Source organism: Danio aesculapii, chromosome 14 (assembly GCF_903798145.1).
Source record: "Danio aesculapii chromosome 14, fDanAes4.1, whole genome shotgun sequence".
Classification (NCBI taxonomy): Eukaryota; Metazoa; Chordata; class Actinopteri; order Cypriniformes; family Danionidae; genus Danio; species Danio aesculapii.
Window position 1 is genome coordinate 25,413,422 of NC_079448.1, and position 23,118 is coordinate 25,436,539.

General features: G+C 37.1%; 1 protein-coding gene across 4 annotated transcripts in view; it reads left to right on the forward strand.

Moving 5' to 3' along the window:
* The window catches only part of enox2 (ecto-NOX disulfide-thiol exchanger 2), a 412,131-nt gene that overhangs the window by 355,851 nt on the left and 33,162 nt on the right, over positions 1-23,118 (forward strand). For all 4 annotated transcript variants that reach the window (XM_056472047.1, XM_056472048.1, XM_056472050.1 and 1 more), the window contains 3 exons: positions 1,868-1,974; positions 6,387-6,501; positions 15,105-15,295. In XM_056472047.1, coding sequence (XP_056328022.1) covers positions 1,868-1,974; positions 6,387-6,501; positions 15,105-15,295 — 413 coding nt within the window. The remainder of the gene's footprint in view (positions 1-1,867; positions 1,975-6,386; positions 6,502-15,104; positions 15,296-23,118) is intronic.

The following is a 23,118-nucleotide window of genomic DNA, read 5'->3' on the forward strand; positions in this document are numbered from 1 at the left end:
GATGTTACCCAGTTATGGGTTGCAGCTGGAAGGGCCTCCGCTGGGTAGAACAAATGCTGGATAAGTTGGCGGTTCATTCCGCTGTGGCGACCCCAGATTAATAAAGGGATTAAGCCGAAAAGAAAATGAATGAATGACGATCTCTGTTAAAGGGATTCTCCCCAATGCTCCCAATCATTCTCTTTTCAGATGGGATAATGGGCCAAATCAAAGCTTACCATGGGCTAGCTTTGGCCCACAGGCCCTAGTTTGGACATCTCTGCATTAAGTAAAGTGAAAACAGGATGTAGTTTTACATGCAGATGTTAAATAGTCATGCATCATGATTATTCATATTTTACATATTTTAATGTGTGGTTCTATGAAAAGTACATTACCTTATGTTTGAAGACACAAAAATAAAAATGTTTAATACTGATGTTAACTAGACATACATTAGGACATTTACATAATACAAGTTCATCCAAGTTCAAGACATCCAGCAGCCAGCTCTCTGCAACTCTTACATCAGGTCGCCCACTGAAGCTAAGCAGGGCTGCGCCTGGTCAGTACCTGGATGAGAGACCACATGGGAAAGCTAGGTTGCTGCCAGAAGTGGTGTTAGTGAGGGGGCGCTTGCGGCATTTAAGTTGAGCAGATTGTGTCAACTTGCTGTCTGTGTGGGTCCTAACGCCCCAGTATAGTGAAGGGGACTCTACACTGCTCTGTGATTGCCGTCTTACAGATGAGACATTAAACCGAGGTCCCGACTCTCTGTAGTCGTTAAAACAATCCCAGGGTGTCCTTCGGAAAGAGTAGGGGTTTAACCTTGGCATCCTGGCCAAATTTTCCCAGTTGGCCTCCTAACCATCCCCATGTCATAATTAGCCTTATCGCTCTGTCTCCTCTCCACCAATCAGCTGGTGTGTGGTGTGCGATCTGGCGCAATATGGCTGCCGTCGCGTCATCCAGGTGAATGCTGCACACTGGTGGTGGATGAGGAGCTCCTCCCATTGTGTAAAGCGCTTTGAGTGTCCAGAAAAGTGCTATGTAAATGTAAGGAATTATTATTATCATTATTATTATTATTATTATTATTATTATTAGACATTTACATAATCCTTGTGAATGTCCATATAACTCATGATCTGTGTTATGAACTTGAAAAATTAAATGCATCACTAATGGTATAATTGAAATGCAATACAATATGTATTAATAACACCATTACAAATGTAACTAAAACTATTATTATAATACAGTATAGGTTTTATCAGTATATGTTGTGTCTTTATAGATACATTAGTTGAATTGTTATGCTTGATTATAAATGAATAAAAACAAAGTTATAATTAGTTATGAACATGGGTTTCAAAGAAAGTGTTACCAATTGTCTTTCTTCCAAAGACCACAAAAGGAGATATTAGGTAGAATGTTCCAACAGTTCAGAGAGAAATAGTTCACCTTAAATTGAAAATGGTGTAATTTTCTAATCCTCATGTTGTTCCAAACTTGGAAAATTATCATCTGTAGAGAGCAAAAGACAAAATTTGGGCTCCCAGTGTTGGTCAAACATTGCATAGTAGTCAAAGACATGCTGTAATTCAGGGTTTGAACTACATGAGGGTTCATTTTTGGGTGGACGACCTCTTTACCATGATTTTTCAGAAGAGAGCAAAATGTGATCTAATGCAGATCTCGTCCAGCTACAGTACACCACTCACCCCAGCTCAGTGTTTGTGCTGTTTAGAGGGGGGGTAGTGGGGAAAGAACATCACTTCCTTCCAACCTGACACAGATTTTTTCACTCCTCTGCACCTTCCCAATCGCCCCTCTCTCTCTTTCTTTCTTTGGACGCCCATACTGGCCCCTGCATCCCCTGCCACAGTTGAGCAGATTGTGTCTGTATTCCACGCTTCTTCCAAACAAAAGGCATGGGACCATTTCTCCAAAGCCCAGCGCAAGAACCTGGACATGTGGCGAAAGCAAGCAGAGGTTGGTGTTTTCATTTCTTTAAGTGAATGTGTTCATGCTTCACATCTTTTGAAATTAATTATGTAGAATGTTTCTGTTAGAGATTAGTCTTTTCCATTTCCTCTGTCCATTTCCCTTTCCCTGCAAGCTTCCCATGTGTACTTGAAGTATTTTGAAATCCACATACTTTATTTTTAGTTGAATGTTAATGGTATGATAGTCTAAATGCTCAGCTCTCTCTGCTAGTAAAATCTGTTCCGAGTCTGCCTGAGATTTCAGCGGTTCACAACTGGCAGGTAACAGTTTGTTTGTTTTTTTTATCCCTGGTAGAAACAATAGAAACATGAATATCTCTATAATAATGGTGCTGCAAAAACTCAATAAATAAAAGGAAAATAATTATTTAAACAAAAAGCTTAAAATGGCCATTATAAGCCAACTCATTAATAACAATCTATTTTTCTTGTTTATTTCCTCTGTTTTCTGTGGTCATTAGGTAAGTCTGATTAATAGTGCATAAATTCCCAATCTAGTGTATAATTAACAGCTTAATTTCTATTGGTGGCAACATAAAAGCACTATTTAACATGGATCAGAAGGTTGATTTTGTTTATATCTGATATGACTGAAATCTTTGCTCAGCAAGTGGTGTGAGCAGTAAATAATTTATGGACTGAATTATACATATGTCTTTAAAGCAATTTGGAAGTAATACAAAAAAAAAATAATAATAAAGTCTTAGAAGGTAACATTTTATTTTGATGGTCCATTTGAGTATTAGTAGACTGTATGCTTAATATCAGTTGATGCTGCTCCTTCAACAGACATTTAACTGACTATAAGAAACTTTGCAAGTACTTCAACTTACACTAACTCCAACCTAACAGTCTACTTATAACCTAATGAGAATTAGTTGCATGTAGATGCAATGTCACTTAAATTTAACAAACGGACCATCAAAATAAAGTGTGACCAATTTAAATGATAAAAATCAGCAAAGTCTAAAATGCTTGTCATCCTAATGGCAGATTCCAAATGATTACAATTAGAAAAGAGGCCCTGAGATAAGCTAGTGGGTAGTCTTGACCTTCAGTGTGTGTTGGAGCAGGGTAAAAATTACACAACAAAAAAGAAAGATGCATCTTCACTTCTGTTATAGCAAAGTGAAGCTAAGATGTTGCATGTATGTCTGCTATAGGGTTGTGCCAATGAGCCAACTTAAAATAAAATTACTAAAAAGTGAACACTTGAATATACATCAGTTTCATAAGAACTTCATAAATGACAGAAATCATGGGATATATTTATTTGAAGTGTATTTTAAACTTTATTTAATTCATATTCCTTCACATACAGTGCTCAGCATATATAAGTACAAACCCCCCAACCAAATCTATCTTTTAAATTCATATTTTTTATAGGAAGCAATACAATATAGTATATATATATATATATATATATATATATATATATATCTGTGAATATACATTAGATTAGCCAGTGCTAAATAATGATAATAATAATAATAATTATGATAATAATAATAATAATTCCTTAGATTTATTTAGCGCTTTTCCGGGCACTCAAACCGCTTTACACATTGGAGGGAATCTCCCAGCCTGATCTCACGAGAAAACGTAAGTATTTTACGTTTTGTCAGTTTAGTGGCTAATTCATACGAGTTTAGTCGTACGAAATTGTACGATTTTAAAAAGGAGGCGTGGCACCTAACCCCGCCCCTAAACCCAACCATCATTGGGGGATGAGCAAATCGTACTAAATTGTACGAATTAGATCATACGAATTTGGACGAATTAGCCACTAAATCAAAAAGTTACAAATTGCCGTGAGATTGTGTTGGAATCTCCTTAACCACCACCACTGAAGGCAAATCCTGAACTTATCTAACAAAATAACTTACGATAACGGTCCAAAAACTAGTACACCCAAATTTAGATGTTATAGAAAAATATTAAATACTAATTTTAAAAGGTGGGAAAATCAAGAGAAGAAAAAAAAACAATAATTGTTGAAATTTTGTAGGTTTTAATTTATTTTTGCAATATTTTACTTGAATTTAATTGCATTCTTTCAATTTCTAAATATTTTTGGTGACTAAAATGTTATTTTAATAAATATATCTGTTTATTAAACCAGTTTTGTTTAAATGCACCAAAATACGTTTTGAAAAAACATATATTCAAAAAATATTCATTTTCAAAGTGGGGTGTAAACTGTAAAGATGGCAGAATTTATGATCAACTCCGCAGCCAGCTATCAGGGTTCAATCCTAGTGTTTTGGATTTACTAATTGTTTGTAAACTCCCATTTAGATTTAATTTTATTTCTGTATGTAATGACCACTTTTCCAAATCTAATTGTTCTTTAAATCGAAGCCCCATTCTAGTTACATTTTCACAATGTAAAGTTTTCAAGTTCCCTTGAAGTCATTGGAACAGCTTTAAGATGCAGGTATCGTAAATACAGAAAGAGGCCCCTCACTTTTTAAGGTAGGTGTTTAAAATATTAGTTACACTGTATGTCCCAAAATCCTTAATAATTTGATTTAGTATAAATTGGTGAATTTCTAATATGCATATTTTTGTTCCACATGATCAGAGTTATCAGAAATGGACGTTTCAGTCAGAGACACTCCATCTATTTCCAGCCCATTTTGAAGCATATCAAGACAATTTGCAGTTTCTGCCCGTTAAGGCTTTGTTAACTTCATGAACTAAGCGAGTGCTTGATTGACTGCCTTATTCTGATATAATAATTGACATTTTATTCGATTTGTCTTCAAATGAACGAGTTACATTTAGAGTTCTCTTAGCACTTACCCTGTTCTTCATCTGTGAAAGGAGCTTATTAATGCTGCGGTAATTGCGTTCTTATTGAGTTCCTCTCATTTCGCCCCTTTCATTTCCCCATCAAATGACAAGAAAGGGTGGGCAACAACCCTAATAAGCCTTGATCATTTTTTAGAAGCTGATGTCTGACCTCCAGTTTTCATGCGACTGAAGTTGAATATGGTTAGTCTCAGATATGAGCCTCTCCTCACTCGTGAGCTAGCATTGTGCTTGAAACTTCACCGTGGCTGTGACAGGAAGCTCTTGATGCTGTCACAGCGGGGTGAAGCTTCATTTGAGAAGAGAGAGCCAGTTTAGCAGTCCTTTCTTACCTTTTACATTATGTATTGAGAAAAAGCGACCTCAAAACTGTTGAAATCCCTCTAGTATGACAATTCAGGGCTTCATGGATATGCCACGCTTTCACAAGCCTTTCTCATTTTTGAAATGTTTATGTTCTAAGGGAGCCCATTAGTGCCGTTTTAACACTCTTCGCTGTAGAAGTAGTGAATGTGGTTAGTTATATCTGGAGCAGGTGACAGTAAGTGATGGGTAATAGATGGCACATCATTAAACTATGTTTACTCTGCTTCTCTCACCCTTGGAACTGTTTGGACCCTCGCTTGTAAATTTGACGGTAAGATGGTGGTTTCGAACGAGTTGTTGACCCAGAGCTACGCTCAGGCTTAGTGGAATTTAGAGGATTTTCATCCTCATTTCCTTGAGCTTCCCTCCAAGTTTACCCAGCCATTTCTTGCGTAAACAAAGCATCGGTAAGTGTTGTTTTTGACACCGAAATGTCCAGTCAATGCAGCGGGTTCTCCTCGCTTCAGGCTGATTGTTATTCTGAGCAGTTAGCTATTTGCAGTTGCCTAGACGACCTGAATTCAATCACAGCCCATTTATGCTGCAGGCAGCGAGACTTCCTGTGTTAAAGATTGGAGGAAAGTGTAAAGCGGGAAAGCTAGTTGACTTCCTGCAGTAACCCCATATCATCTATCCCTATACTGATTGGGCAGATGGGCCTGTTTGCTTTTGCGCTACCTGCTCGACCTCTGTAATTCTCAAAGAGATCATGTGTTGCTGCGCTAGACAGATGGTAATGTTTATGCCAGGCCTTTTGTTTGTTGTCAGGGAGTAAGTCTCTCTCCCTGTGGCGGTCATGTTGTGTCTTTGCACAGCCCTATCCCTTTGCTGTGCGCATGCCTCATTAACCAGAGAGCTCCCCCATCAGGTGTGCCAACACGGCACTGCCCATGCCCAGACATCTGCTTTAGTTGCCCCTGCCCGACCCTGCTGCTTTGTGGTGGCTGGGCAATCACTTCTAGCCCCACTGGCTGCCATTAGAACACATTAAGAGTCCCTGTGCAATGTTTAAATGCGTCTATAGTCAATGTCAGCCAACATCAGGTGCATCGATACTCTAACACCTGCTTTTATAGCACTTTATGAATATGATCTCTTTTTTTACAACCTAATCGAATGGCTTATTACATTTCCAGCTCATATATTTCATGTGCTGAAAAGTGTGAGAGATCAACCTGCAGTGCTTGGGATTAAAGACTCTTTTCCACTCATTCACAGGAGATCAGAAACATCCACAACGAAGAGCTGATGGGAATTCGGAGGGAGGAGGAAATGGAGATGTCGGATGATGACATGGAGGATGTTCCAGAAAGCAAGGATTTGGATGACTCAGGTATGCATCCTTCAAGATTGACAGCCTGTAAGCAGAAGCTGGGAATTCTTGTCAAGGCAGTGCAAGCAGCGTTCACTTATTGTCTTAAAAATGGTTTTCGGAGCACCCACAGCATACAGATTGTACCCGCTGGTGATTTGTCAGTTTTACGAGGAATCTTTTCTCAGATCACACAGTGCTGATACATTTCCAGATAGAAGCAATAACCAGCTAATTTTCATAGTATATAATTGAGCAGAGGAAAAAAAATGAAACCAACCTCATGGAAGGCTCTGTTTAATGACCCTTGACATATATCTGGATTCAGACCGGGTAACTGGCACTTTCCTCCAGATATTCTCCCAGAAACTAATGAAGCTCATATAAGCTTCCCTTTGAGATCTTGACGTGTTTTTTAATCTTTTTGTGTCAGGAAACAACTTAGGCATAAATATCAATTACTCTATGCCAGTGGTTCTCAACTCCAGTACTGTAGATTCACTGCTCTGTACATTTGGGGATTTTTTCTTATCTGATGCACATAATTTCATTCATGTGCCAAAGCCTATGAAAGGCTTGTAACCTTTATTCAAAAAAGCTAAATGTGTAAAGCAGAGATGCCCAAAGTAGGGCCCGGCGAGCCAAAGGTGGCCCATTGTAACCATTGATTTGGCCCACCACCCCATCTGAGAATGATGGAGATGGTTAGGGCGAATGCAACAGAGATCGTTGTTTCTAATTGGAAGTAACCTTTTTGTTTGTTTGTTTCATTACTGAGCTACAAAACAGCAAACTGAAATGTAATGTTTCAATTAAACGAATCAGACTTTTTAAAATGTAAACACTCACTGTCACTCGACGGATGGAGGACTATGCAGGAGACATCGGCAAAAACTAGTGTAACTCCATTCTGTTATAAATTAGATTTTGTTTTGTTTTTACTGTACTAAGATCATTATAAAATGTAAAACAATGCACTAGTTATAATGAAGCAATGTTTTCTAGTTATTTTTATTGATATTAAATGAATTAAGAAATAACATATGACAATCATATTTAGCTTCGGCCCACTAGCCTTAATAAAGTTTGGTTTTTGGCCCTTCAAAAGAAAAAGTTTGGTGCACCCCTGGTTTAAAGATACTGCGCCAACTTTGCCCCAGTGTTCAGTTAAAGAGTTAGTTGTCAAAGTACTAATTAATTGTCTTTGGTATATAAATTAAGATATTTTAGGTGAAATCTGAGAGCTTCATCATCCTCTATAGACATCAACGAGCTTTGCTCATTCAAAGTCCAGAAAGGTACCAAAAAAAAAAACATCAACAGAAATGTCCATATGCCCACAGTGATTAATCAGAATATTATGAAATACTTTTGTGCACACATAAAACAATATAAACTAAATTAAAAATAATATTTTTATTCAACAGTTCTTCTCCTCGCTGTCAGTATATTGCCCTGTTCATGAGCACAGTGCAGTGAATTATACAGATGCCCATGTGCAACTTTCTCTGTTTGAAACAATGCACAGCCGCATGCTAGAAAATATGTCAGATGTGCGACCAATCACGACAATTAAATGTGCACCCTATACCAGGGCTGCATGATAATGGAAAAACTGACATTGCGATACATATAGCATTGTATATAGTATCAGATCATATAGTATAGTATTTTCCAGCGATACATATTGCGATATTGGGTAAATTTTTTCCAGATGACTGGAATAGCTCTATTTGGAAAAAAAATTCATAACTTTAAACTGACTGATAATTTTGTATTGGAGTGCATTTGCATAAAATACAATAAATCAATCACAAGTAATGATAAATACAGTAAAGCAAAAATGCAAGTGAAATAAACTTTTCTGGGGATCTAACAATATTCAGGTGCACAAATTGAACAATCAAGTATAACTTGTCAAGTATAACACATCTAAAATTCAACAGTATAATTTCTTGTGCCTGAATGATTTACCTGGCTTGAAAAGTTCAGTCACAAGCCCTAAAAACACTTGGGAATGACAAACATTTCAGTAACTTTACAATTTTATGAGTGTTTTCAACTGTGGCTCCTGGTCAACTATAATCTCAATTCGACATTGCAGATCCTGCGATGTAACTATTGCAGATGCAAACATTGTGATATCAATGCTGAAACGATATGTTGTGCAGTCTGACCATTTACCATACCTGTCAACACTCACGTTTTTGCCGGAATTCTTCCGTATTTTACAATTCTATCCTACTATGATCACGTTTAAGTATTTTCCTGTATTTCTCTTAATCATTCTATAAAAACTGATAGTAGAAGTAAAATGTGTCAACCATCGCTTTTCTTATGCAATCTCTGAATCAGTCAATTCATGTATTGTTGCTGACTGAGAGACACTTCTATACACACAATTTAAAGGGGAGTGAAAGTGGACACTGGGATTTGGGTTTGTTTTTAAATAAACAAATGCACTTAATAATAGAATATATAAACAAGTTCGTCCTGACATGTTTTATTTCAAACACAAATGATTTTGTCTTAAATGAGTGCAAATGTGAATGCTTTCATTATAGATCTTTGGATTGGACTTTTGTTACCAAACAAAACAGTGTATCAAAATGAGAGATTCACTGCTCTTCACTAAATAACTATAGTAACTTTAATGAACATTTAAATACATAGAATAAAAATTTTGCGAGTTTTTAATATCTTGCATTGATTTTAATAGGCTAATTTTTATTTTATTTTCAATTAAAGTGTATCTTGTATTTTTACATCCCAATGTTGGCAGGTATGCCCTATACTGACACTATACTGAAGAAGAAACTGTTTAATAAAGTTGAAAAAAGGATTCTCATAGCTTGATGAAATACTAATTGAACCACATGAACACATGAAAGCACATGGTGTGTTTTGAAGATGTTTTTTTGAATGTCGGGACTGTTGTCTATGAAGGATGCGGGAACTCTTAGGTCTCAAGGGTTTGGAATAACATAACAAAAATTTTTAGGTCAACTAACCTTTTAAGGAGACATCATGTATTTAAGTATGTCAATGAAGGAGAAAGCAGTGTCATGCAACAAAGTCACTGGACATCAAGGTAATGTAATTATTGAAGACAGTCATGATCCCAGTTTGCTGTTAAGCTTTCTCCAATGGTAGAGACATGAACTCTTCCATCTCCCAAATTCAGATCATAGCTGCATCCCTGAAGCTTCAGAGGTTACCTTCGATGGATACATTACAGCCTAGACCAAGGGTGCACAAACCCTGTCCTGGAGGGCCAGTGTCCTGCATAGTTTAGCTCCGACTTCCTTCAACACACCTGCCTGGCAGATTCTATTATATCTAGAAAGAGCTTGATTAACTGGTTCAGGTGTGTCTAATTGGGGTGGGCACTAAAATATGCAGGACACCGGCCCTCCAGGACTGACTTTGGTCATCCCTGGCCTAGACTATTCAGAGATTCAAACTTGTACCAAGCACATGGTTCAGTCATATATTACAACTACTGGGCCACAGCTCCAACCCCAGCATTTTATTTAGTAGAATTCCCTTTCTCGTGTGAGCAAATTAAATCAAATCTATCTGTCAGCAGCTGATTCAGTCATGGAGGAAAAGTGTAATTTTTGTATTAGTACTTCTATAACCCCCTGCGGTTTCCTAAATGTGGCAGTACTGATCTGTGCGTGAGTCTGCCAGCTGCTCTTCCAGCTCATTTCAGGTCTTGCTTGCTGCAAAAACCTGCTATAAGAAAAGCTGTACCATAACAGCTCGGGGCAGAAAATCATAGGAGAGCATGAAATGATCGCTATGGGATATCAGTGTCTTTTTTTTTTTTTGCATCTTGAGGCTACTAAGTTCACACACAGTCCCTCACGCATTCTCTTTACAATACATTTGACACAAGTCTTCTTCCTTATATACAGTATGTGGCACTTAAACAATTAGAATATTAATATCAGATTCTCTAGTGTAGCAGAGGCCCTCATTAGTATGCAGATGTATGCAAATATAATCATACATTTACCAGGTTTGAATCGCACGTCTTCTCATCTGCGACCTTAGTTATTAGAAAACAATGATAACAATCACTGTCAGTGGGTTGTCAGATATTTGAAAGGATGTCACCAGATAGGAAAGGCCAGGAGATTCACACGGTTAATGAAGGAGGTAATTCAACACCCTCCTCGTTTATGAAAACAAATATTTCATACCTGCCAATAAGATGAGCAACCTGCATAAAGAGGAGGAGTGTCTTCTGATAACCCCTGTGCATTTTGTAACTGAATCAGAAACGCCTCCATCGTCACTGCAGCCCAACATGTTTGCTTTTATTTTCCCCCGGAGTTAATCAATGGTAACGGCCAAGTGTCCTCTGACAATAACTACAGTGCAGTGTGCAAACGGGAGCTGCTTTCTTTACTGTCAGCACCCCTGGGCAGCACAGGTCGATAGAGCTGCCTGCCATGTTGCAGAAGGTGAACCGGACGCTTTCTGGGGGCAGCGGCTTGATGAGACGGATCAATAAAAACTGCTTGCTTTCCTCCCTCTCTGTCCATGTCTCCATATCTCTTGTTCTCTCCCTCTCTGTTTCTTTCCCCTCTAAATCACACCAAACATGCTTGCAGACAAAGCACTGAATTGATAACATGGGAGATACGTTCATAAAGGATGCGTGCTTGTGTCCCGTGTGAATTGCCGTTCCATTGTGCTTAGTCTAGCGCAACCGAACGGTCATTCTGAAAACTTCAGGACCATCAAGATTAACTGACTATAACATCACACAGCGTGATGATGTGTTCATGCAGTAAAACATGTACATGCAAACCGACACAGACCAAATGCAAGAATGTGAGTGACTCCAAAATCTCCATTCTAACCTCAGTGTTTTTAGTAATACATCTGTGGAATTCCATGCGCAAATAAGGACAGATTTCTTGTAATTGAAAGTAATGCATAACAATATTGAGTTACTCCCCCAAAAAAGTAACTATATTCGTTACTTAGTTACTTTTTATGAAAAGTAATGCATTATATTACTTTTAAGTGCTTTTGCGTTACTTTTCAGATTTAATCTTTTTCAGAACTTGCAAGTGTTTTTCACCTGTTTTTATAGAGAAGCTCTGCATTTAACAACCCCTTTATAACATAAACCTTCATTTTCCTTTTAAAAATGTAGGATAAAATTATATTTTGAGAACTTTCTATACTTTTCAGAGCTGTACATGCTGTATATACAGAATAATTAAAGCATGTTGAGTAATGTGCTTGTTACCTTTGTAAGTTTTGTGTTATTAGTTAAGTAAATTCACTGTCCATCGAGATAAAAATAAAGCAATAAATGCAATAAAGCCTAACTGTGCATTTTCACCAAAAGTGGTGAGACCGCCAAAGTAGCAATCAATCGTTTTCAATGGGAGCCGGTGGCGATAAGCAGTGAGGAGCGGTGTGGACGTTGAGGAGAGTTGAAATCAAGTCAACTTTATGGTAATGGGTAGATTTATTTAAATTTATACTTATTCTGTTTTAAAAATTAATTTCAGAAATGTTATTGACTAATATGAAAATGTTCTGGCAATGCGGTGGCACAGTAGGTAGTGCTGTCGCCTTACAGCAAGAAGGTCGCTGGTTTGAGCCTCGACTGGGTCAGTTGGCATACCTGTGTGGAGTTTGTATGTTCTCCCCTCGTTCGCGTGGGTTTCCTCCGGGTGCTCTGGTTTTCCCCACAGTCCAAAGACATGCGCTATAGGTGAACTGGGTAGGCTAAATTGTCCATAGTGTATGAGTGTGCGTGAGTGTGTATGGATGTTTCCCAGAGATGGGTTGCAGCTGGAAGTGCATCCACTGCGTAAAACATGTGCTGAACAAGTTGGTGGTTCATTCCACTGTGGCAACCCCAGATTAATAAACGGACTAAGCTGAAAAGAAAATGAACGAAACATGAAATAAAAGCTATTAATTTTTATTTCATATATTAAGTTTTTAGTTATGATACTCCCAAAATAATTCCGCATAAATCTGCAGATTTTTTACAAAATTCTCTGCAGAAATAGCAAAAAATGTCAGCAGATTCCATCTCGCCCTAGTAATGAGCTATGACATGGTTTGGCGGCAAGCTATTAGAATGTAGAGGTCCACTGCTTAATAGGATTCCAAAGAAAACAGCCCTGTGAACTTTGGTTCTGACCACAGTTGTTCCCAAGTGTTTCGTGTCGTGTTTCTTGCAGTTGAGTTTTACTTTCACATAATCTACACTTAACGACAATCCACTTCTTTGTTTCAAATAGTTCAAAATAACAAAAACATATTGCAAAAATGTCTCCGGTCTGCCATCGTTTCTGTTTCAAATTTTCTGTAGTGATGACAGGCGATTCGCGAATTAATCGTTTGTTTTAAACGAATCTTCTAAGTGAACCGGTCGAACCAGTTCACCAAATTGAACCAAATTGAGTTGGCCTGAAACGGTTGCGTCTTCAGTAGGCTAAGTACTTTATTACTTACTTTTTAACATGCCAGATACCCCTTCTGACTTGAAATAAATCAATATCCTGAGTTATTCAATTACAACAACAATACACTGACTCATCTGCTATGACAAAAGAGACCTGATGATGATGAGTGCAAGCCGACTGTCTGTTACCTCGCAGTATGCTCTCTTATTGTGTGATTCAACCTAACATCATTTTTATTCCACAAAATATTTTTTAAAAAGTCAATTAAGCAAAGTAATAGTAATTCACATTATTTCAATTAAAGTAGATTACGTATTTAAATAACTCAAATAACATTACTTATTTTTAAAAGGAAATAATAAGAATAAATTACTTTACTCGTTACTTTAGAAAAGTAAAGTTACTTAACGCAATACCCCCAACATTGGTCAAGGAGCACAGCTCACATTAAAGTCCTTTTCAAAAAAGAAAAGAAGTCTTGAAGTCTTTTTAAGTAAAACGATCACCCTTATATTACAATGACTGGATTTTGACACATCCAAATTCACCAAAGTTTGGTAAATATAATCAGAGTTTCCAAATGTTGCTAATGTCAAAACATAACAATTGAAAAGCGCTCAAATATAGTAAGTTACACATAATTTTTACTTTAACAAACTGCTTTCCAGTACATTTTTCATTCTGCAACTACTTTGCTACCTGCCTGATATGCTGAATATATCCCACAAGCTGAAATTTTGTCAAGTCTCTTGCCTGTTCGCTCATGTAAAACAGATTTGACAGTCTACATCTTATAAAGTGCTAAAAGACAAAAAAAAAAAGACTTGATTTACTTATTGAATGAAATGCGCAACTTTTTTGACCAGAAATATCACTCTTCTTTACCATCTTAAATCACTTGTTGCAACAAATTCTGAGCTTGTCTTCTTTATGAAGGATCTACTAATCTTTTGTGCTTCATTCTGGCCAAAATTAGGTATCTTTAAAGGGAAAATTTTGTGACACTTTAAAAATATAGAAAATTACACACAATTTTGACTATAATAAACTGCTTCGGTACTTTTGTCATTCTGTGACTATTCTGCCACCTGCCTGATATGCTGTATATATTCCACAAGCTGAAATATTGTCAAGTCTTTTGCCTGTACGCTCATGTAAAACAGATTTGACAGTCTACTTTTTATTTAAGGGCTATAGGAAAAATAAATGACTTAATTTGACTATTAATTGAAATTCTCTATGTTTTTGACCAGTAATATTACTTTTATTTTCCATCTTAGATCACTTGTTGCAATAAATTCTTAGATTGTCTTCTATATGAAGGATCTACTAATCTTTAGTGCTTCATTTTGGCCAAAATCTTTAAAGGGAGAATTTTTATGACACTTCAAATCTCTCTAGTTAGGCATCTTGCCATGTTTCAGAACACAGAGCTGAGACAGGTGATGATGTGTTTCCTTGCTGACTTCAGTCTCTGTTCATTCAGTAGCTCAACCTGGCTTTCCTTATCTTCCCCGCACGTCACTCAAAAGCTCATCCTCTCGCTCTTCAGAGATGCATAACCAAAGCTCCTTCATCAGCCTGGCGATCGGGGGCGCCCAGCTGTTCCTCCCTCTCCTTACCCAATCTTCAGGGACACGCTTCTCGGCATAATCCCGTTATCTTCTCCCGCTAGATACAGAGCAGAGGTGACGTCTCTGATCATCGAGCTGTTAAGGAAAAGCTGAATGACAGAACGTCTCGGTGTGAAGAACCCTTTTGCGTCAGTTTTAATTACAGCCATTTGATAACAATGCCCATGGTACATTAAGTCAAGAATTAAGTAATACACTTTCTCTCCATTTAATCCTCGCTAATTAGCCTCTGAAAGCCAAAGAAACGCAGCAGTGGTACTGAGGGTCCTTTCATCTCAGTCCATCAGCCGAATTCTCTAAGCGGCTTTTGAGGAACACTGTTTTCCTCTGCCATTCTCCATCTTTCATTTTTACTCTTTTGAGGGCGTACCGCCGCCACATCGTGACTTATTACTCTATGCACAGCGCCTAATACGCGCCTTTACTTTTTCTGCTCCGTTATTGTTTTTTTCTCTGCCATGTGTCTCTGTCTGCTTATTTTTCCTTTTCCTGTCGCCAATGCAATTGTCATTTTTCATATCTCTCCAACTGTCTGCCCTCGCAGGGCCGCTGGCTCAGGTGGAGGCTCTGAAAGAGGAGAACGACAGTCTGCGGTGTCAGCTGGATGCCTACAGGAACGAGGTGGAGCTTTTGAAACAGGAGCAGGGTAAAGCGCAGCCCCAGCGCAGCGAGGAGGATGCCACCCGCCAGCAGCAGCTCAGCTTCCTGCAGCAGGCTCTGCAGGGCATGCAGAAGGTATGCAAACAAAAAAAGCTGTGTTTAAAGAGTGTTTTTGCCTTGTGTACATTCAAAAATATTTTAACTTGTTCATTTGTTTTATTATTTCGATATCTCAGTTGACGTGAAATGATTTGTCCATCCTAAAATCACCTCAGATTTATATTTATTTTTATATATGTTTTTATTATTATTATTATTATTATTATTATTATTATTATTATTATTATTATTATTATTGTTGTTGTTGTTGTTGTTGTTGTTGTTATTTAAGTTTGCTATAATTTTCTGAAAATATTCATGACCCCCATAAAAAAATATGAAAAGAAACAGAGAATGAAGCCTATGGGCTTAAACAGATGTAGCTTCATGCATTATTTTACTTGGTTTTTAAAAACCAACCGATTTTAGATTTAATTAAAAAACTAAAGTACTAAACTAGAAAATACTAGAAAGACTACATCAAGATAGCGTAGGGCTGGGTGATGAATCGATATCAATATTTATTGACTGAACACCATTGTCAATAACGATTAAAAAAAGTTCAGTGTGAAGTTTCAATATGAAGGCTATAGTTTTATTAAAACAAGGCTACTAAGTGCTTGCCTTGGAAGGAATGCCAATAAGCTTAGGGTGTAAGTTTGTCATTTTTAGTAGAGGTGTGCAGCGCACGCATTTTCCAGGTACACCTAGTTAAAAAACATCTGAATTTTCAGAATGCCGTGAGCGCACTTAGATTCATGGAAGTAGAACTAACCAATCTGCTTCACACTTTTTATGGAATATACACATTTCAAATACACAAAGGTAGAATAATTACATGAGACCAACACAGCGCACCCAAATACTGCAGTGCCTTTTACTTTCCTCCATGAACTTGCATCAGAGATGCAGCATTAGTTTGTCCGTTTGTCATCTTCTGAGAAAACGCCATTGAAAATGGCGAAGGAAACCATGCGCTCGCACTTGTCACTTCAGGTCAGAATAACAACACATGTGAAAATGAGTGCCGTATAGCAGCAGTGAGGAGATTGTAAATAAAAAAAATCACTTAAGGATGTCTCCTGACTTTCTTTTCTTTTGCATCCCAGCCACTAGCTTCCCATCTGAAAGATTTTTTAACATAGGGAGTAATATAGTCATTCAACTTCACAATGTGTTATGTTGCGGTGTGTATTTGAATATTGAAGGTAAGTTCCTTTACTTGAAAGCTCAGATTTGATGATCATAAATTGTTTTGTTTACAGAGTTTGAGGTTTACTGTATTTTTGTTCACATCTTACAGATCTTGTTGATTTACCTTTACCATTGCACACACTTTGTAACATTTCATTTATCAAGTTTGAGAGTCTCTCTTTTTTAAAAACACTTTTTTATTTACTCTGTAACACATGTTTATTTTATTATAAAGAGATGAGATATTTTGTTTAGATCATTTTGTTTTTGACTATTAAAACTATTTGCCTTAGTAATGTTGGTAAATTAAAATAAAGTGGTTAAATAACAAAAAATCCTAATATTCCTAAATATGTTGTTAAAAATATTTCATTATTATCTATATCAAACGATTGCAGAGCCCTAATCAAAACTAAGACTGAGTCCATCAGCACCTCCAAGCACTGCTTAGTGATAGTCCTTTTGTGTGTTCAATTTTTTATTTTTTTGGCAATACTAGACCATTTTGGTTATCTGGTTGTTGAATATTTAGCTTGCTTTCATTACATATTGCTTGTTTCTGCTTCTTGTGTGGATTCCAGAGATTTCAGAAGATGCATAACAGCGCCCCCTACCATATAAAAATTAAAAGAATGGGTTGACAGATAATTCTGTCAAGCATTATGTCAAAATTCTTTCAAAAATTCCATCTGAGGGAAAGAGTTAAACTATCCATTTAGTTTTCACCCTCAGGCCTTCCAAGATGTAGGTGACTTTTTGTTCAGTAGAATATTAAAGAAGATTTTTAGCTGATTGTGGTTATAAATGTAGGTGATTCTTATGATGCAAGTCAGTGGCTTCTGGCAATTTCAGAGTAAAAACATATACAGACAAAACAAAATGAATGCCTGTGGCTCCTGATGAAACAAAGAGGCCTCATGAAGCAAACCGATCGGTCTGTGAAGAAGGAACCGAACATTATTTTCAGCATTATTATCTTTAATCCACACTCTCAGCAAGACGTCCTGAAGGCGTTCATGACAATCTGGAGTGCAAGCTTCAAATTTACACGAACTGATGCTGAAAATGACAAAACTCCTGAATAAGAAAATTATTTTTGCAGTGTTGAACTTCATGACGAGCTGCTGGAGGTTTTTGAAAACAAGCTTGTCAGTGATGTGGCACGATAAAGATCTGTGTCAGTAACCAGAAAGTTGTCATTTTTAAAACCAGCATGTGGTGATCCATGTGCCGTCACTCATCAACTGTGTGTTTACAATCCCACACACCTACTGTTTCCTCACTCAGTGACTACACTGTTGTTACGTGTGAGAGTTTTTATAGCAGTTAAACAGCAGGGAGTCCTGAGCTGAAACACTTCATTTCTACAGATCATCCAGGTCATCAATCACACACACACACACACAGACTAACAAGGCATTAAACACACGAGGGTTACAGCATATAGAATGGAAATTTAGTTTGCCTAAAGTGTATCCTTTCCCACCCCAACCTTTCATCTCCATTATCAAATGTTATTTCGTCTTCTTTTTAGCACCGGTGATATTTTTAGAACAGTCTCTTGTAATCATCTTCTTTTCTTCATAGTTATGCACTACTTAGAGTGACCCAGAGTTCTGAGGGTGATTTTAAGCAACATTGTTTTCCTAACCATAACACAAACTTGGGATAAATCTGTCTCATGCAAGTCCTGTCTATCTTTGAGCCCCTCTTTAATGTATATATTTAAGAGATCAGACGTCCTATTTTCCCAGGATAGTCAGGTTTTATCCTGTATTATTATTTTTTTTTTCTAAAAATTCTTCCTTTCTCAGCAATAGTAGTCTTTTGTCATGCAAAAAATGCCTAATCAGGGGTAGCCACTCTTGTCATTGTGTATTTTGAAGAGCAAAATTACCATTCAATCACATTTCCATATCGATCAAGCTGCAGTTAGCGATGGCGGTGCTTGTTATTTTTGTGTCAGTGATAAAGTGTGCAGAGGAGATGAATTCAGATGCAAAAGCAATGTACTATAGTTATAACAAGATAAAAAAAATATCAATCAACATTAGAAGATATGTATCGAATCTCAAATAATCGCTAAATCGAAGAGTCTCAACCTTCAGTAAAGCATCTTGGATACTGGTTTGAATAACCAATACCGAAAAACAAATCTTTGCTGAAATGCTCAAAAACAGGTCCAGAAACGGTGAGAATTGTTAAGTAGTCTCTTAATTTTCTTTCCAGAGCTGTATATACTGTACACAGACCACAGGTTAAGTACCCCCTGCTGGCCTTACTAACACCACTTCCAACAGCAACCTAATTTTCCCATGTGGTCACCCATCCAGGTACTCACCAGGCTCAGCCCTGCTTAGCTTTAGTGAGTAACTATCTTGGGCTGCAGGGTGATATGGCAGCCACTGCAGAGCAGAAAAAAATGTCATATATCAACAGGAAACCACATGCGGTATTAAAAAGAATAGGTTATTTTAACCCTTGTGTACTGTTCAAGTTTACTACCCTTTCGTTATGTTCATGGCTCTTTTTGCCTCATTGACTTCCATTATATTGATTGCAAAGCCATGACACCATATAATCATGTACAGTGTTTTCTCTAGGATTTTTTCCAGTTGTGGTGGCAGGCCTTTTACACAGATCTTCCTACTACCCATGGCATTATTTCAATGACAAATGATGTGAGCACAGTATTATAAGTCGAGATCACATTTATGTGATACGAGGATGTGAATCTCTTTGCTTGCTCCTCTGTTTGTGAACAAAACTTCTTGCACGTACTCAAATATGTGCAGATTTTCTTGTGCGCTCTCAAATAAATGCTGCTGAAGTGCAATTGTTTATGGAACGAGTACATCTTCAACATTTATTAGATTTGCTAGGAATATTTATAAACGTCTCCAAAAGACCTACAGAAAGGCATTGGTGTGTATTGAAGTAAAGTGAAACGACTATAAACTCCAGCAAGATAAATTCATTGTATGCGTAACCATAGACTTTTATCTATAAATAAAGTTTAATATGGAAACCGTGTTCATCTTAACTGAAAGCTACGCCGTTTTTGCTGGCCTTACGCATCGCGTAGCCCTGTCAGTCAGTCAGCATGCAAGCTTAAAGGGTAAACAAATAATGCAGCACTACTACGTTCACAGAAAAGTTTGCTCTGTTATACTTCACTTTCATTTGAATGTTTTGGTGCAATTATAACCTGTTATATAAGAAAAACAGCAACAACTGAAGGTTTTGAATGAGAAGCTGTAATGTAGCCGTGGCGGGGATCAATTTTGGTGAGGCGCCCCGCCATAGAAGAATGAATGTAGCGACAACCATGATGTATTCTTGATTGCTGGCAGTTTTCCCTGTTGGGAAGAGGTAAAATGTGTAATTTTTACTGTTGATCATCAGTTGGCAGCATTGACCCTTTAGATAGGCCTTTGCAAAATAAATTCTGGCTTTTATGTGGAGTTCTATGGAGTAAAACAACAGATTATAGTGTGTGTGAATAAATACACTTACTATGTTTACTACTGAGCTGAGGTGTGCTTATTTTGATTTTCTCAGGCATATCAAGGTAAATGTGCTAAGGTCTCTCTCTCTTTCACACACCCACACACACAGACTACATTCCATATGGAATGCAGAAATTAAGCTTTTTTTGCACTGCAACCGTTGACTGTTGAAAATTTTAAATGTTACTTCTTCCCAACAAGGAAAACCAGCATATTAGAAGTCAACGGGGCAAAAACGGGTCACGAACTTAACGAAAGGGTGGTAAATTTGCCCAGTTTGATGTTAATTTTTTTGAAAATTTCCAGAGTATTTTCCCAACATATGTGTGAAAATAATATTTGTCAGCAAAAATCATATTATTTGGTAAAATAGAGAAAGTTATGGCCAAATAAGACTCAAAATCACCCCAGAGTGGATAAAAAAATCCCCAATTTCACACAAGGTTTATTAATTTCCCATAACGTAAATCTTTTATGTATCTCTTATGTAAAAAATCTTACACTGCACTAGGGCTACACAATATATTGTTTTAGCATCGATATCCACACATCACAAAGATATGAGTCTGCATTACAGTTGAGCGGGAGCTACAGGATTGTATTTAATCATTGTATTTATACAGAATTTATATGATTTATGCCAAAAAAAAATTACTTCATTTTTGTCTTGTTTCTTGTTCAAATGTCTTTCAAAGTGAAAACAACATTATTTCACTCACTTAATTTAGCTTGTTTTAAGAAAAAACTCTTAATTTTAACTTTTTTCTTCTGATGGTGAAAACAAAAATATTTTATATAAGAATTAGTTTGATTTTTGGACTGGAAATGAGACAAAGCAAAGTTAAAAAAAGCATTTTTTCCTAATGTGGTTATTCAATTTCTTTACCTGAATACTGTTAGGCTCCCCAGGAAACCATCTTGTGAAACTGTGTTCATACCACAATATTTACAGCAGAAAAATAAAATATCGCAGTATGAGATTTTCCCAATGTCTTGCAGCCCTTCTCTGAACAGAACAAAAAAAAAAAAACGATCTCTCTTATTTTATTCAAATCCATTTAATTTTCATCGATTCTGCTAGTGGTTCACAAATTTTCAAGCAGCACTTTATGTATCCATCCTGATATATCTGATCACCCTGCGTCTATCAATAAAATGTCCTCATTTGCATCCTGTAATTCCAGCACATACAGATGTCCCACACGTCTTTTGACCCTGCCACCTTGGCGTTATTAAGCCATGAAGGAGACTCTTTCTGAAAGGGGCGTTTGTCTCACTTTGAAGGTGTGCGCTTGCTGCTAATGAGCCCTAATGGGATTGCACATATTGAACATTGCTGCGCCATGAGATGAACTCGCTGCACGGGTCACATGCGAGGCATACGCTGAACGATTTGTTTGAGTTTAGAAGCTGAAGTGCTCACTGATCTCAATCCAGCCTGTAAAGACGGCATGTTATTCTGTCGCATGAAGTGAGCAGCGCAGGCCATTTCTCAGAGTTGAATCAGTCTGAAATTGCATGTGAGGCTGTGGAGATGTTTTCGCTCCTGCTACTCAGAGTGTGTTAAACTCACCCTCGGACTGATTTATTCATGAGGAGCAGGGCATGAAGGCAAACAAAAAGGTTACATCAGCACAGCTTATGTAGCTCTGATCGCTCCTGGCTTTTGAATGTTGAGCAGGATCAGTAATGAGGAATCAGAGCGGTGTTGAGCAGCTCGTGGCATCTGTTTTGTTAGGTTTGTCAACAAATTAGCATGCTTAGAAACTTAGAACATTTGAGGTGACGCATTGTAAGAAAGATGTTAAGTAATTTGCTTCCACAGTAATACCGGAGTCATTTGTGTTACTTCTGTATGTGTCACATTCACCTGTGATTTAATTCTTGCAGATCGCTAGTTAAAACACAGATTGCTAAAGAATTACAAATCTTCTGTTACATGGACTACAGTTCCAGTCATGCACCACACACTCACACCTGTTCCGATTGCTAACATTCGCAGCTGAAGCTGTTATTAACTGATTACAAGGACTATTTTATCAGTGCTGAGTCTTGTTAAACTGTACTGTAAACATTGCGACTCGTTTCCTCTGTCTTGTCTTGCCGTGTTTGACCCTTGCTTTGTTTTATTGTTTATTCCTGTCTGCTTCCTGACTTTGACCATAATAATAATAATAAAGTTGGGAAAAAAAGCTTATTTACATTTTTCTATGGAATCTCAAATTTTGGGCTGAACGTATTTGATCAACTATATACTGTAATAGCAGAAATATTTTGAAATATGTTTACAATGAAATATACCATTTTAAAAACATTTTTCACCATTGATAAGAATTATCACTGAAAATAATTGTAAAAATATTCCTTAGTAATAGTAACTAGTAACTTCTCACAAATAGTAACTGAGTTAGTACCTGAGTTACATCATTGTAAAAGGGTAACACTTTATTTTGATGTTCCATTTGATTATAAACTAGACTGTATTAGTTAATGTCTGCTGATACTGCTCCTTCAACAGACATTTAACTGACTATAAGAAACTTTGCAAGTACATGTCAGCTTACACTAACCATAACCCTAACCCTAACCCCAATCTAACAGTCTACTTATAATCTAATGAGAATTAGTTGCAATGAAACTTAAATTCAACAAACGGACCATCAAAATAAAGTGTGACCAAATAAATATAAAACATTGTACACGAATCTACACTATTTTAATGTTGTTGTGGGACAATGTGAGAGACAACCATCGAATTCAACATATAATTATCATTATAAATATTAACATAAACAACCTTGCTTTTCAGACACCTATCATCATCACCGTTTGATTAGGTGTCCCGCCCCAGCCTCGAACAAACACACCCACCCTAGAGAAAGAGAGGTCCTATGGCTGAAAGAGACGCTGCTTGTGTCCTCAATCATAGTAACGCGCAATTTATTGTCAATAATGGGAACGGCTTTGTAACGGGGGAAACTGCAATTCATTTGATTACTCATTACTGAAAAAAGTATCGTCGTTAGTAACGCTGTATATTTACAGTGCTGTTATTGCCATCACTGATACACTGATAATAATAATAATAATAATAATAATAGCACACTCCTCAATAAGTCAAACACTTTGGCGTATCATAACACTCGATCACACAAT